This window comes from Monodon monoceros, unplaced genomic scaffold, assembly GCF_005190385.1.
Source record: "Monodon monoceros isolate NGI ecotype Baffin Bay Population unplaced genomic scaffold, NGI_Narwhal_1 Super_Scaffold_6, whole genome shotgun sequence".
Classification (NCBI taxonomy): domain Eukaryota; kingdom Metazoa; phylum Chordata; class Mammalia; order Artiodactyla; family Monodontidae; genus Monodon; species Monodon monoceros.
The window spans coordinates 90,019,676-90,036,299 of NW_021703783.1; the positions used below are offsets into that span (position 1 = coordinate 90,019,676).

At 53.9% G+C, this 16,624-nt stretch overlaps 1 protein-coding gene across 1 annotated transcript; it reads right to left on the reverse strand.

Moving 5' to 3' along the window:
- Positions 1-1,362, reverse strand: SSTR3 (somatostatin receptor 3). The gene has a single exon (XM_029206223.1). The coding sequence runs from the start codon at positions 1,331-1,333 to the stop codon at positions 56-58; it is 1,278 nt and encodes a 425-aa protein (XP_029062056.1). The 5' UTR covers positions 1,334-1,362; the 3' UTR covers positions 1-55.
- Positions 1,363-16,624: the final 15,262 nt, after the last annotated feature.

Here is a 16,624-nt window from a genome sequence, read left to right on the forward strand (position 1 = left end):
GGCGTACCCACAGTCTTTGCCCTGTCCTTGGGCTACCCTGGCCCTCCGCAGGCCCTTACAGATAGCTGATGTGCAGGGTGCCTGACTTCTCCGCAGCTGAGGGCTCTTGGGGTAGGAACTGATGCTCCTTTCTGGTGGGGCCGCTGGGAAGCTGCTCCTGTCCGCTGGGACCCGGCTGCGTGATGAGGTTGACCCGACCATTCATCTCCTTCGGCCCCTCATGCTCCCCTGCTCCCTCCTGCCCAGCCTCCCCACCTCCATCTTCTCCTTCATCCTCTTCTTCCTCTGTCTTCTCTGGAGGCCCCAGGGGAGGCTCCTGGTTGCGCACACGGCGGGAGGGCCGCAGCAGGACCCTGCGGAAGCCCTGCTTGAAGCGGTAGGAGAGGAAGCCGTAAAGGATGGGGTTGGCACAGCTGTTGGCGTAGGGCAGTGCCACCACCAGGAAGTAGAGGCCGAAGAAGGCGGGTTCCTCGGGCAGCGGGCACACCACGTTGATGATGTTGAGCACATAAAAGGGCATCCAGCAGAGGACAAAGAGTGCCACCACGGCCACCACCATGCGCGTGACCCTGCGCTCAGAATGCCGCCGCCGCTGGCACGAGGGTGCCCACACCCGCCGCCCAGCTGAGCGCACCTTGACCACGATGAGCAGGTAGCAGAGGCAGATGACCAGCAGCGGCCCAAAGAAGCCCAGTGCGGCCGTGTAGATGATGAAGCCAGCCCGCCAGGCCGCTGCCGGCTCGGGCCACTGCATGTGGCAGGTGCTCATGCCACGGGGCACGCCCGAGAAGACCACCACGGGCAGCACTACCACGGCTGAGGCCACCCAGACGGCCGCACTGACTGTGCGGGCCACGGGCGCCGTGCGCCAGCGGGCGGAGCGGGTGGGATGCGCTACCGCCAAGTAGCGGTCCACGCTCATGACAGTGAGACAGAAGATGCTGGTGAATTGGTTGATGCCGTCCACAGCCATGACCAGGCGGCATGTGAGGGCCCCGAAGGGCCAGTAGGACAGGGCGTTCTGCGCGGCCAGGAAGGGCAGCCCCAGCATGAAAAGCTCATCGGCCAGCGCCAGGTTGAGGATGTAGATGTTGGTGACCGACGGGCTGGCCGTCTGTCGCAGGACCACGTAGATGACCAGTGAGTTGCCCAGCAGGCCCACCACGCACACCGCCAGGTAGACCAGTGGGATCAGAATGCCACTGACAGCCAGCCCTACCGCACTCTGCAGTGTGGACGCGTTTCCGAGGATGGCATCCAGGGGCCAAGCGGAAGAGGCGTTCCAGGGTTCCGAGGGCGTGGGCGACGGTGAAGGATAGCCAGGGGTGTCCATGGCCAAGAGAGGATGGTCAGCAGTCAGCTACTAGCCTGGAGGAGGGAGGACACAGTTTGGTCATGGCAGGGCACGGCTTTGTCTCTTCAGCCCCTCCCCCATCACACTGAACTTGGAGACTTCCTGGGCACCTGGCCAGAGTTTGACGTGTCACGGCTCATTCACTCTGCACAGGCCAGCAAGGGAGGCGGGCAAGGTATCCCCACTTCTCACATAAGGAAACTGAGTCTCAAAGAGGTGAAGTGACCACGCTGTACCACATAGCGGGGGTGTGGCATGGGACTCCGGCTTGCCTGGCCCCAAAAATCAGGACCAGCACTGACCTGGACACCAGTGACCCTTCACCTGCACACAGGGCAAGTGCTCCGCAAATGTTCAGTAAGGGGATCATTCGATAAGCTGATGACAACATAAGCCCTTTCCTCCACACCAGCATTTTCCAAATGTTTTTGACACCAGTGCGTTTTACATTGCAACCCGACGACGCCATATTGGTCCATAAAACAAAATCTGCCCTTTCTACGTATGATTAACCTGCTGGCAGAGCACCAAGTGGATCACCCGCTGTGATAGACTGAATGTGTCCTCCCCGACGCCAAACTGATATGTTAAAATCCTAACCCCCAGTGTGATGGTATTAGAGGGGAGGGCCTTTGGGGGGGGTGATTCGGTCGCGAGGGTAGAGCCCTCATGAATGGGATTAGTGCCCTTCTAACCCCAGAGAGCTCCCATGTCCCTTCTGCCATGCAAGGAAACAGCAAGAAAACAGCCACCTATGAACGAGGAAGCAGGTCCTCACCAGACACCGAATCTGCCGGCACACTGATCTCGGACTTCCCAGCCTCCAGAACGGTGAGGAATGAATTTCTGTTGTTTATAAGCCACCCAGTCTATGGTATTCTGTTACAACAATCTGGACAGACTAAGACACCCCCCAAACAGGTCTCAGCTCTCACGCTAGAGAAACACTGCTGCATATCACAGGTCCTTAACCTTGAACCCAAGTCTCTTGATGAACTTCAGAGGATCCATAAACCCCCCAAGCTCTGGTGAAAGTTAATACATCCTTGTTTTTTCTGGGCAGAGCCCAGCGCTTTCATCAGATTCCTCAGATTCTGAATGGAGTTAAGAACCACAGGCTCAGAGGTGTCCCTTCCCCCTGGAAATCAAAGCCCTTGAGGACTCTCTCAGCCCTGCTCATCCCCCTGCACTGCGACAAGGGCCCTGCTGTGAACAGGGCTGTGAAGGATGATTGGCTGTGAACCTGGGGGGGTGGGCGGCTGGGGCCCCTTCTGCCCCAAAGGCTGACCGATGGTGGAGAAATTCACAACACTTTGGGGGTAAGGACGAGAACAGCCAGCTCCCCCCTGCGCTGGTGGGGCGGGCTCCCCCGAGAAGAGGACACTTCAAGTGGGTCTTGAAACGTGAGTAAGAGCTTGGCCAGTGGCACAGTGGGAACAAGCGTCCCCATTCCCTCTGAGAGCACCTTCTTACTACACTTCTCGTGTGTTATGAGGAGCTGAGACTCCTCCTGGCTACCCTGCTAGACTTGACTGTCAAGCGTGGAGATGCTAGTACTTGGCTCTGGCTTCCCTCGTCCCTTTCACATGAGCGCAAGTTCTGCATCAGTGTTTGCGGCGTCGAGTGAGTCAGAGGAGCCCCGGCGGACAAATCTTAATGCAGAGGAAGGACGCACTGCTGACAGTGGGGATTCAGGCCCTGCTGGGACAGACCTCCTGCCCCAGGACTGGCTAACCTCCCTCAGCAGGACTTTCCGGCTCTCCGGAGACCCAGTTAGAGGCCAGGGCTGAAAGCTGGAGCCTCTCTGCGACGGGACCTCCTCCCCTCCTTCCAAATGACCACGCCCTTCCCCAGTCCCTTGGCTGCGGGCTGCCCTGACTCTCCCTACAGAAACCCCAAGGGAGAAGGAAACCTCTCAGAGGAGCCTTCCTCCAGCGTTCTCCTGCCCGCCGAATACTGGACCTGAAATGCCTCCAGTGAGACCTATGGTCCCCACTGCCCTGTCCGGACACCACTTTTCACATGCGAAGCTCCTGGAAAGGGGAGGCGCCCCAACTCAGAGCAAACGCCTCTGGATGGGTGAGCGTGCCCGGTGCCCCTGCCCAATACCTGGGACTTCCAAGGGGTCTGAGCACCAGGCGGGGTGATGCCAAGAATGGCAAAGAACCCCTTGGCCCTGGCTCTTCCTGATGCTTCCCCAGGCTGGCCGGGCTCAGAGCACCTTCTCCCTGCTCCTCCAAGCCTGATGAGAGCCCTCAACCTGCCCTCACCCCAGGCACTAAGCAAGGGGCAGTCTGGACAGTGGGCACATAGGGTCCTAACAGTGCTGCCAGGCCTTCATCACGGAGCTAAGGTTCCAGGCTAAGCAGTGACATGCAGCATCCTATAGGGTCCTATGAGGGAGGCACTAGGGTTGTCCCCACAGTACATACAGGGAACAAAATTGAGGTCATGCACTCTTGTCACACAGCTAGGAAGGGACAAAGCTGAGAGGATTTGTAAGACCATCTCCTGCCCACTCCATTTCACAGGCCGGCAGACTGAGGCCAGGCCTGGAGAAGGCACTTGTCTAAGGGTCATAGCTGGTCCGGCCAACTAACTGGCATCCAGTTCTCCCACCAACCTATTCAGAGCTCTCCTCACTGCTCCTCAGGCTCTGGAACTATTAAGATCACTGCCGTCTTCTCTGTCTCTCCCTCTCTGTCTACCTCCGACCGACCCCCCTTTCCCCTCTGAAGGCCCACATCCCTAAACCCTTAGAGACCTAAAAATAGAATTTTAGAATCTTAGAACTGAGTTGTAGAGTCATAGACTTTAGACTTTGAATCGGAGGAGGTCAGAATTCCAGAACGCTGGAATCAGCCCTTCTTAGACCTGGAATTGTGAATCTGGGACCTTAGAGTCCAGACTTCCTACGTCACCCGTCCATCCACCTCGCCTCCTTGCGTGCACATCCTCTTTATAGCATCCCCGCCAGGTGACAAATCACAACCCAGGGCTGGAGGAGGGAGGGGAGCAGCAGACTCCCAAGAGAGGAGCAGTGAGCCAGGCAAACCTAATTTCCGGGCTGCAGGGACAGCTGCCCCCGGGGAAGCCTGAGGGTGAGCTCTGAGGACGGCCCCTCCTGCCCAGACACACACATGTGTACCCACAGGCACATGTGCTAACACACATGGCCCTGGCGGGAACACAATGTACCAGCTAGGCCCTGCCTTTGTACAGGAGGATGAAATAGCCCCTCCCCAAGCCTTTGGTCCCCCCAGAAGACTCCCTGCCTCCACCCTTATCTGGGCCCATCTTCCCTGTCAAAGTTTAACGGGCCAGAGTACCAGAAGCAAGGAAATTATAGCTTTCCATTGGGGTAAGTCAGACCTGCAATTTAGATGCCACCTTTTCTTTAAGCAGCTAGGGTGCTGTGCATGATCTAGTTCATCCTTTGGAGAGGAGGGCCTTTTTCTCCTTGTCTGGTTTATCTTTGTCACAAGCTTGCCTGAAAGCGGGGGGCGGACTCCTCAGAGGACCATTCCAGACGGAACAGAGGTCCAGAGAGGGTGAGTTGTTGCCCTGAGCCCCACAGCAATTCAGAATAGCCCCTCAGGGATGCCAGACACCCCAGTCATCCTCCATTTGTCTATCTCCCACCCCCTCCCCCTCTAGACTGCCGGCTCTTGGGCGCAGGACCCTGAGTTATTTATATCTGTAACCCTAGCACCCAGCACAGCACGCAGGACATCTGCAAACGTGAACAGACCAAGCAGTTCAGCAAGTAGAACTAGGAGTGAAGTAGGAGGGCGCTCCTGGGCAGAGGCCTCGAGCTCACATCATGAGAGCCTCACCAAGCCCAAGGGCGGGGGGGGGGGGGTTAGAGAGGAGGAACGTGAGGTTCAGAGAGGTTCAGTAAACTGTGCAAGGTCACTCAGCTGCTGAGTGCGAGGCCAGAAGGTGAGCCCAGTTCTGTTTGTTCCTAAACCACCCCTACCTCCCAGCCCTGTGCGCTTCCCTGAAGGCCCCGGGCTGAGAGGCATCAAGGACTGAGACAGCCCTGGACAACGCAGACTGGTAGTTCCTGGCTGACTCTACGTCCTTCTTTCTCTCTGCTCCCCTGGGCCTGGCCCCAGGGAAGAGACCCAGATCTTCAGTGCCCCCCCCCCACCTCAGACCTGGGGTCTGACACACAAGAACACACCCCACAAGCCCACAAGCCCTAGGCTGGGGGCTTGGGCTCTGCCACAGAGGGAGGATGCCAAATTGCTGTGTGACCTTGGGCAACTCACTTCCCATCTCTGGACCTCAGTTTTTCCTATAAAAATGAAGACAAGCCTACCCACCTCCCAGGGTTGTTGTAAAGATTAAATGGGAGTGTGCTGAGCACGGTGCCCAGCGCAGAGGGGGAGCTCAGGAGAGCTGGCATTTGAGCCAAGGAGGCTAAATGCCATGATGCATCTGGTTTTATCCAGCTCCGACACTCTGCTGTTCCGTGACTCCAAGATTCTGGAATCATGGTATGAGATTCTGAGATTAATGCCCACCCTCCAGCCCCCCGCTGTCCACGAAGAGGTCGCAGGATGTCCTCCTTCCTCCCTGGACCTTCCACCCTCTCCCAGTCCCCAGCCCCAGCCTCCCAAGTTCATCCTGCGCAGAGGGTGGGTGAGCTCCAGCACCCCACCCTCTGGGACCCCATCCAGGCCCCAGCCTCCTTACCTGCCCATGGGGTGAGGGCTCCCCTCCTTGCTGCCAAGCCGGTTATCATTCTGCTGCCCCCTCTCCCTGCCCAGTCCCCAGTGCCCCCGAGCACCCCTTAGCCGGGCTCCCCACACTGTGCCCACTTTTAGATGGCTCGCGAACGGAGCCCCCTCCTAGGCCTGCAGCGGCCACGTCTGCCCACAGAGCCGCTCCCATCTGGTCTCCGGCCCTGACTTCCCACCAGCGCCTAGTGCGTCACCTCCCATCTCCAGGACACGTCTTGGGTGGTGGGGGGGGTAGGGGCACAGATGGGGGGTCTGCAAGCAGGAGCCTGGGGTGGGGGAGGAGGGAGAAGCCTCCCAAGAAAAAGAAGAGAAATGGGGAACAGGGGACCATAAAAAACCAATAGAAAGAGAGGGGAAAGGGGGGTCGGTCGGAGGTAGAGAGAGAGGGAGAGACAGAGAAGACGGCAGTGGGTGGAAAGCCAGAATGAGGGGGAGTGATGAGAAATGCGTGACAGGAGAAGAGAAAGAGGAAAGAGCGAGAGAAGGGGCGAGAGGGAGGGATGCAGAAAGAGATGCAGGGAGAGAAAGCGGGGAAGGAGGGAGGAGAAGGAGGGGGTGGCAGGGAGAGTGACAGAGAAGGATTGTGCCACAGATGGTGACATGGAGAGCCAGGGAAGGAGGGAGCAGGAGTGGGGTGCAGGAGGAGCCCGGAGGAGGGGCCGGGAGGAGGGGCCGGAGCGCAGGTGCGGGTGAGGGAGGAGGGGCGGCAGGTTAGGGGAGGAGGCTGGAAGGGGTCGCAGATCCTGTTACCGGGGAGATTTCAGCCACCCACGCTGGCCTTGGCTCCCCCGGAAAGGGGTTGGAAAGGAGAGCGTGGTACTCAGGGCAGCTGGGGTCCGAGAGCCAGTGGTGGGACGCCGCCCAGGCCACCGTGCACACGTCCCCCAGGGTGACAGCTGGGTTCCAAGGCCAGTGCCGCAAGGAGGGCTGGGAGCACGGGGCGAGCACTGGGTGGGGAGTACACAGTCCTACGGTCCGGGTTCCCCAGCCGCGGAGGAAGGCCGGGTGGGGGTTATCAGCCCTGAGACTGGTTGAGTCTGGAGAGCCCCGGGCAGGGTGAGGGATAGAAGGACAAGGTAAAGAAGAACTATTTCAGGCTTTGGGGGCCAAGAGGCAACATCAAAGCCAGTATACAGGAGAACACAAATTTCCACTCTTTGTACAGTGACAAAATTTCAAATGTAATGATAAATAATCGAGGACTTTTCTGTTGTTGTTGTTAATACAGATCTACTACTGACGAGGGTGGAATTCTTTTTTTTTTTTTTTTTTTGGAGGGGTAACGTTTTGCTTTATCGGAGTTCTGGTTTGTAGAAAACAGCCCTAGCCAGCAGGCTGTACAGAAACAGGCGGTGAGCCAGACTTGGCCCCTGGATCCCCCTGGACAGAGACCCCTAAGATCTCTGTCTGGAGCCTGAGCACAGGCCTGGCTGCCCCTGGACACCGTACCCCAGCTTGTGCCAACCAGCCATGTGACCATGGGTAAGCTGTCCCCTCTCTGGGCCTCAGTTTCCTCATCTGGATCATGGGGAGATGGGACTAGATCACTCCTAAGTTCCTCTTTGGATAAGAGCATCATAAGTGTGTAAGGATCAGCGAGTAATGACTGCTGTTTTTCTGATGCCCTCCTCCGAGGCGGGCTGCTTCACATACATCACCCAGCTTCATGGCCACCACCCCGCCTATGGTGAGCAGTGTTAGCGTATCCGGTTTCCAGATGAGGAAGCTGGGGCTCAGAGAGGGCAAGCAGTTTACTCAGATCACACAGCTAGTGAGTGGAGAGGCTGGATGGCTTCTTGCCAAAGGCGTGCTCTTAAGCACCTTGCCCACCTGAGCGGCCTGACCCAGTTTGAGAAGGCAATGGGGGATAACAGCCAGGAAGGGAGAGAAGAAGGAAAGGAGTGTTTATTGAGCACCTACTATGTGCCAGGCCCCTTTCCATGCTGGGCCATTCCTCAGGACCAGGGCTGGACTGACTTTGGCCCTAGGTGCCCAGGGCTGGGTGTTATAGGCCCTCGGAGAGCCTTGCTCTTGCAGAGGTGGCGCTCTGGCTGCTGCAGTGCACAGTAGGACAAAGGCAGGGGAGCGGGGACACCGCTTCCGCCTGGAGCCCCCCCACCCCCCAGCAAGGCCCTCCCTCCAGGCGCCAGTGATCTGTCTGTTCGAGTTCATGAGGAGTGGGTGGGCTCTGAGGCAGCTCCTGGGAGTGAGGGGGGCAGTGTCCACGGCTCTGTCCCTCCCCCGCCCAAGGCCCTCCTGTGGCTTCTCAGCAGCTCAGAATAAAGCCCACCCCTTGCAGCCCACCAGGCTTTACACCCTCCCTGCCTTGCCACCTGCCCAAGTCTCCTCTGCTGATTTCCGTCACCTACCTGTGCTCCAGGCACACCCAGCCTCACCGGTTCATTCATTTGTTTGGTCTTTCATTCGTTCATTAGACGGGTGAGCTCAGAAGACCTCTCTGAGGACGTGAGAGAGATGGGGTGGGACGGCGGCACTCAGCTCTGAGGTGAGGACAAGCGTGTGTGTTTGAGGGACGGGAAGGAGACCAGTGTGGCTGGAGCGGAGGGAGGCGGGGAGGCCGCTGAGGCCAGACCGCGTAGGCCTTGTCCTCTCAGGCTGAGGGTGTTGGGAGCCCTGTGGGGCGTGAGCAGAGGAGTTCTGTGACCCGGTTTATGTTTTTCAAAGGCTCACCAGTCAGGAACCAGTGAGCAAGTGTTGGTCCTCCTCAGGGCCTTTGCACAGGCGATACCCTCCGCCCGGCCACTCTCCTCACCCTTTCCCACCCCCAAGTGTGAGAGGAAGTCCTCCTTCGGGGGCCTCCTCCTGGATGCTTCCCTGCCCTGGACCAGCCGGGCCCCTCCCCTGGACTTCCCAGAGCCCCCCACCCCGACCCTGGCCTCGCATGGCCTCTAATCCAAGTTCATCAAGATTCAGCTCAGGGGACCGTGTCTTCGGTGCTCGGTTGTGAGCTCCAGAAGGGCAGACTCTGTGTGCGTCCCCACCGTGTCCCCAGGCCTGGCACCAGCCTGGCTCTGCACATTCAATGAGGAGAACAGGATGGGTGGATGGATGAATGGATACGGATGGATGGATGGATGGATGGTTGGGTGGATGGATGGATGGATGGATGGATGGATGGATGGATGGATGGTTGGGTGGATGGATAGATGGATGGATGGATGGATGAATGCATGGGTAGCTTCAGGGTAGGGGAGGAGGGGAGACTGATCTGCTGAATGTCAGCTGGAGGCTGGAGAAGTGGCGGGGGTTCCTGGGCACCAGGCTAGGGGAGCTGTGACCTGAGTTAGATCCTGACCCCCACCCAGGCGCCTTCCCCAAGCAAAAGTGACCCTGGCACCCCTGATCAGCCCCTCCTCCTGGGGATGGCGGGGCAGAAAGAGAAAGTGCAACTCCACAGCTGTGAGCTCTGGGGAACTGGGACACTGGGTGTCTGGGAGCCGTGAGGTGGCCCTGCCCTGCCTGGCATTGAGGTCCTGGAGCCTGAGCGCCTCTAACCTCAGGCCTGGACCTGGCACCTCAGTCTGTCCCTGGTGTCCTGGAGGGGCTGCCAGGCCTGCCTCCCCAAGACAGAATAATGTTATGTCTCCCCCATCAGACCCTGGGCTCCTTAAAACTAGGGCCATGTCTCCACCCTCAGACTGGAAGGCTCCCCAAGACCAATGACTGTGCCTCTGCCGTCGGACAGGCGGTTTTCCAGGAGCTGGGGCCTAGGCTTCTCCCTCCCTGAGAGCCAGGACAGAGCCTCTTCTGCCTCCTTCTCCTCCACAATGCCCAGGCCAGAGCCGGCCACAGGGCAGGGTGGGGGAATCAGCTACCAATGCTGAGGTCTGTCCTCTCAACTAAGATGAGCCAAAACGCCTTCCCAGCCCAGCCCCTGCGGCTTCGTCACTGGAGTCCCTATTAAGGGCGTCCTCTGGTTCATCAGCCCCGGCTGTCTCCTGTTGGGGTTGAATCTCAGCTTTGCCACTTACTGGCTGTGTGACCTTGGATATGTGACTTAACCTCTCTGAGCCTCAGTCCCTCTTCTTCAAGACCTACTGCATAGGATTGCTGGGAATTAGAATCAGTTAACCTCTTTACCCAGCAGCCCTTCCCAGGGACACCTCCTGCAGTCGGGAGAGATGGGCTAGCAGACTAGGCAGGTGAGTTTGAGCCCCAGATCTGCTTCAGTCAGGCAGCATAACTTTGAAAAACTCCTCTGCACACCTTCTTCAGTATAATGTGCTCCCTTGCCCACCCAGCCCCAAAATTTCACGTGAAGGTCAAATGAAGGAAATGCCTGTCAGCTTGTCCCCACCACTCCCCGCACCAAGCCTTATTGCTTTTACTTCGAACTCTCATCTTTCTAACCTGTCCACTGCTCTCCATCCCCGGAGCTTCCCTTCTGGGCCAAACCACCATCACCTCTTGTTGGTCCCCCTGCTTCTGCCCTCACCCCCTCCTCAGCAAGGAGAAAGAGCCTGTTAAAAACAAATCACGCCAGTTGCTTGCTCCTTGAGACCATCCTAGGGCCACCTGTTGCTGTAGAACAAAATCTGCAATGCCTACCGTGGCTGGGTGCCCATGTAGGCTGCCTCTGCCTGCTTCTCTTCCCACTCACCCTTCCTCTCTTTCTAAGAGCCATGGCCTTCGGGCTGAACACACATGCCCCAGGCCCTTTGCACAGGCTGTTTGTTCCCTGGCCCTCTCTTCATCCTTCAACAGGTTTAGGGCAACAGCTGCTCAGGGGAGCCCTCTCTGAAGCCTTTTCATTCACTGACGCTCCCTCCTCTGGGCTTCCTTTTCATCTGTAACGCAATTATTTTTAATATGTTTTTATCAAAGTACTGTTTGCAAGTAAATTTTAAAAACCAATAGTGCTAAAAACGACTTATAACAGCAAAAAATAGGAGTTCTCCCGTGGCCCTGACCCATCCTCTATCCCAGAGGCAGTTCCACCCTCTTAGCTATTTCTCCTTGTATTTATCTCCATCTTGTTAAATAGCCAGTTTATTTTTCTACCACTTGAATCCCCAACTTTACCTATTATCTACTGACTTCATATTAAAGAAAATGAAGAATTTAGATTTCTTGCACACTCTGGTCCCTTTTCCCTATCCTCTAAACATAACGTATTTTCCATTAAATGCATATTCAGTGTTTCCATTATTAATGCAGTGTAAATATTATTTCCTGTTCAGCCAGGAGTTAATAATTGTCTCATTTTTTCATTTGCTCAAGGTTTTTTTTTTAAAAAATTTTAGTTTTCTTGGACTAACTATTTCCATACACTCCTGTAGCTTCATAAAAACCGCACAGTGGAATTTCCAGGGTCTAATCTCAGTGATAATTTTTTCTTGGAGACTCCTAAACTCCTCCTCTCTGCCCCAGCTGTCCCCCAGGCCTGTGCACAGCTGACACCCTGGGATTCTTTCTCCACCATCAGATCAGTGATTCCCTTCATCTTCTTCCTATGTTCTGTCCTGTTTCTGGAATCCCACACTTTCCTCTTCAATGGTTTACTCCCTTATTGTGTTGGCCTACACCCTCCAGTAACTTCCTGAGAAAGGATGCAGGTTTGAAAATTGTTAATTCTCCTCTCACACTTGTTGATAGCCCTTCTGGGTTTAGAATTCTAGGTTGAGGATCTAGACTTTGACTCAGATGGTAGAAGGCATCTGTTCATGTCTCTAGCTTCCAGCCCTATTCTTATTTTCAATATTTTGTGTGTAACTTTAGGTAGCTTTTTTCATTATTCTGGAAGCCTCTAGGGTCTTTGTTTTATCCCTAAATTTCTGAAATTTTATAACACTTGGGTCATGTCCCCCCCAACAGCAAGTGTTTGGGGCATGCAGCAAACTACTTTAATCTGAAGAGTTGTGTTCTTCAGTTCTAGGGAAGATTTTTTATTATTTCCTTCTGGAACTTTTGTTATTTTACTACTGGCCTCCTAGATTAATCCTTTGATTATTTTTTAATTTTTATTAAATACAATTAATTTACAATGTTGTATTAGTTTCAGGTGTACAGCAAAGTGATTCAGTTATATATATATATATAGTTCCCTGTGCTGTACAGTAGGTCCTTGTTGGTTATCTGGGTTGTTGTGGGTTTTTTTGTATAATTTTATTTTTTTAACATCTTTATTGGAGTATAATTGCTTTACTATGTTGTGTTAATTTCTGCTGTATAACAAAGTGAATCAGCTATATGTATACATATATCCCCAAATCCCTTCCCTCTTGCGTCTCCCTCCCACCCTCCCTATCCCACCCCTCTAGGTGGTCACAAAGCACCGAGCTGATCTCCCTGTGCTGTGCGGCTGCTTCCCACTAGCTATCTGTTTTACATTTGGTAGTATATATATCAAAGCTACTCTCTCACTTCGTCCCAGCTTACCCTTCCCCCTCCCCGTGTCCTCAAGTCCATTCTCTACGGCTGCGTCTTTATTCCTGTCCTGCCCCTAGGTTCATCAGAACAATTTTTTTTTTTTTAGATTCCATATATACCTGTTAGCATACGGTATTTGTTTTTCTCTTTCTGACTTACTTCACTCTGTATGACAGACTCTTGGTCCATCCACATCACTACAAATAACTCAATTTCGTGTCTTTTCATGGCTGAGTAATATTCCATTGTGTATATGTGCCACATCTTCTCTATCCATTCATCTGTCGATGGACACTTAGGTTGCTTCCATGTTCCACTGTGGTACGTGACTCTTTTCGAATTATGGTTTTCTCAGGGTATATGCCCAGTAGTGGGATTGCTGGGTCATATGGTAGTTCTATTTTTAGTTTTTTAAGGAACCTCCATACTGTTCTCCATAGTGGCTGTATCAAGTTACATTCCCACGAACAGTGCAAGAGGGTTGCCTTTTCTCCACACCCTCTCCAGCATTTATTGTTTGTAGATTTTTTTGATGATGGCCATTCTGACTGGTGTGAGGTGATACCTCACTGTGGTTTTGATTTGCATTTCTCTAATGATTAGTGATGTTGATGTTGAGCATCCTTCCATGTGTTTGTTGGCCATCTGTATATCTTCTTTGGAGAAAGGTCTATTTAGGTCTTCTGCCCATTTTTGTAATCCTTTAATTTTCTTTTTTTTTTTTTGGCAGTATGCGGGCCTCTCACTGTTGTGGTCTCTCCCGTTGCAGAGCACAGGCTCCGGATGCGCAGGCTCAGCGGCCATGGCTCACGGGCCCAGCCGCTCCGCGGCATGTGGGATCTTCCCGGACCGGGGCACGAACCCGTGTCCCCTGCATCGGCAGGTGGACTCTCAACCACTGTGCCTCCAGGGAAGCCCTAATTTTCTTATTGTTTACTTTTACCGTCTTATTCTATCTTCTGAGAGGTGTTTTTTTTTTTTTACTCTATTTTATTTTCCAGCATCTCTATTTTTAAAAAAATTTAATCAACATATTTTTAATTTCTAAGAGCTCTTCTCTGTTTCCTGATTATTCATTTGTTATGGTATTCTGTATTTATTTGTGGATATAATATGTTTCCTTTTCTCTCTAAGGAGAGCAGTGATGGTTTCTTTAAAGTTTTCTTCTGATCACTGCATTATCTCTATTTCTTGCTAGTTCCTTTTTTTCTATTTGTTTCATTGGATCTCTTTCATGTTAGAACTTTCCTCAATTAAACAGTCATCTTTGGTTATCCATTCATCTTGCAGAATAAAGCATTAAAAATTGGACTGGAGGGCTTCCCTGGTAGCGCAGTGATTGAGAGTCCACCTGCCGATGCAGGGGACACGGGTTCGTGCCCCGGTCCGGGAAGATCCCACATGCCGCGGAGCGGCTGGCCCCGTGAGCCATGGCCGCTGAGCCTGCACGTCCGGAGCCTGTGCTCCGCAACGGGAGAGGCCACAACAGTGAGAGGCCCACATAACGCAAAAAAAAAAAAAAAAAAATTGGACTGGAAGCTCTATGTAAAATAGTGAACAGGGCTTGCTAAATAGTGAACACCTCTGTAGGAACAGCTGAACGTTTTGTCAAGAACATCCAGATGCCACCAGCTGTCAGCATCTGTAAGACTTTTCACTGGGGTGGTCAGATCCCATCCACAGCTTCCTGTCTGGGATGAATGTATGCCTGGGTGCTTGCATTCCTAAATTGGGTGAGGGAAGGGAGCTGGGATCACCCTGTTAAGCCTTCAGACTTTCACTGAATCCTCCCATATCAGTCAGCTACTACTGTGTAACAAATAACCGCAAAAATTTCTGTGGTACACAGCAATAAGCATTTATTTCACTACACACCTTCAGGTCAGCAGGGATTGGCTGATGTAGGCTGGGCTCAGCCAGGCTGATCTGCTTTGAGCTGCAGGTCTGCAGGCCATCTGGACACCCCTGCTCCCTATTTCTTTTATACTCTTAGAACCAGCAGGCTTGCCAGGGCCTGTCCGTTTGTCAGCACAAGAGAACATGGGGCAAGCACATCAAATCTCTCCTTGTGAGGCATATGCTAATATCCCACTGGCCAAAAGCAAGTCACATGGCCAAGGCAACATCAGTGGAGTGGGGAAGTACGCTCCTCCTCCAGAGGTAGAGGATGGAGGGAGTGATTATCTGCTAAGAGTAATCAAAACTGCCACATCTCCAATAATCAGTCTGGAGCCTCACCCACACCTGCTCTGCGGCTGGTGTCCTTGGGTCCAGAGCTCTCCAGTTGGGTTTCCCTGCCCGTGTGTTAGGGAAGGGTTGTTGCCAGGCTGCATAGCGCAGGGGAGAGGACCAGGGGGTCTAACTGCTCCTTATACAGACTTCCAAACAACCCACCTGTTTTCAGGCTCCTGCCTCGCCATCTGCGGTATCTGGGTCCCCTAATTTGGAGCCCCCTTGTGGTTCTGTAAGGCCAGTTCATTGCATCTTCCCCATCTCCAAGCCTCCCACCCCACCCTGCCATGGAACAGCAGGCACTTAGGTTTGTCTTTCCTGGGCTCTGTTAAATCATTTACCACCCCTCCATCTGCTCTTTGTGCTTGCGTGCTGCGGTTTGGGGTCACAGGTGTCTCCTGGTTTCTTTGAAGAAGAGAGTTTGTGTTTCTGTTTTGTGCTCTCCTTATAGTCAGGCTGCTTTTCAGCCAGGGTGAGGGGGCGGAAACATCTCTACCTGGCGCCTTGAAGCCAGGGTCTCTTCCGTTTGCTGTTGAGTACATTTTTGTGGTATGTTGACCAAACCCCACGGCAGGTGTTGATTTACACGTCTGTCTCTCCCACTGGCTTCTGGGCCCCTGGGGAGCAGACGGCTGGGTCTCACCCCTCTCTGCACCTCCAGCTCCCAGCGCCACTTGGCACAGAGCATAGTCTTAGCACATGGGAACTGAATTGATCTGGACCTCAGATTATACGGATGACTGCTCATCATCTCACTTTCTCAAAGCCTTCAGAAGTCTTCTAGAACTATCCTAGATCTGTCTCACTCCCCAGAGCTTACTCTGCCCTGCCTCGCACATCCCATGAGGCCTAGGTGGAATCAGATGTCCCCAGAGGTGAATATTTCTTGGGCAGTGGAGGAGTTAAGAGGGTAGCGGGGAGAAGTAAGAGATCAAAGGAAGAGACAGCAAGGACTTTGGCCCCAGAAGAGGCATTGTTTCAGTATACCATTGTGTCATCTCTCATGATTGCGTGAGTTGGTTGGGCTCAGTGGAGCGGCTGTTCTGCTCCACACGGTGCTGGCTGGGGCTGCAGTCATCTGGGGACTCGACTGGGCTGGCACATCCAAGATGGCTCGAGCACATGACTGATGCCATGGTGAGGATGTTGGAAGGCTGGGCCCAGCTGGGTCACTAGAAGGGTTGGGTCTCTCTCTCTCTCCTTTAAAGTCCATTCTTTCACCTGCTTATTCATTTATATAAACAACAGACATTTATCAGCATCCACTAGGTGCCAGGTACTTGCTAGGATCATGGTGACGCTACACCGAGGTATCTGAGTGGCATAATTACGTTTGTAAGTGAGGAAGATTCCGCCAGCCTTCCTGATGAAGGTTGGAGAAGGCAGGGAGAGTGGAGGCAGGGAGGCCAGTGAGGAGGCCGTAGCTACTGTCCAGGGGATGGTTGCAAGACCTATAGTAGGGAGTGGCAGTGGGCCAGATGAGGGGTAGGTTTAACAGATATTGGGAAGCTGAATTTTCCAGGTTTGGTGACCAGTGAATGCTGGGGGGACAGAATGGGAGAAGTCATCGTGACCCCCAGGCCTCTGCTTTGGAAGAAGACATGAGGAGAAGCCAGGCTCCAAGACAGAGAGCCCCAAATGCACTAGGCTTATCTGGCAGGTGCTTTCCTTTGCCACCAGATGATGATTTTAGTGCAAGAGGCCAAATATAACGCACCCAAGCCCTGATACCCAGCCTGGGCCTGGCACCAGGCGGGTCCATGGGAGTGGCTGCTGTCAAATGAGTGAGCATCGCCATGTTGTCAGCTCCTGCCCACAACTAACGGTTCTTCCTGTTTCAAAACTCCTCACCGACTTCCCTCGAGGTTTCTCTTTCCTATCCGAAGGGGTTCTGGTCCTC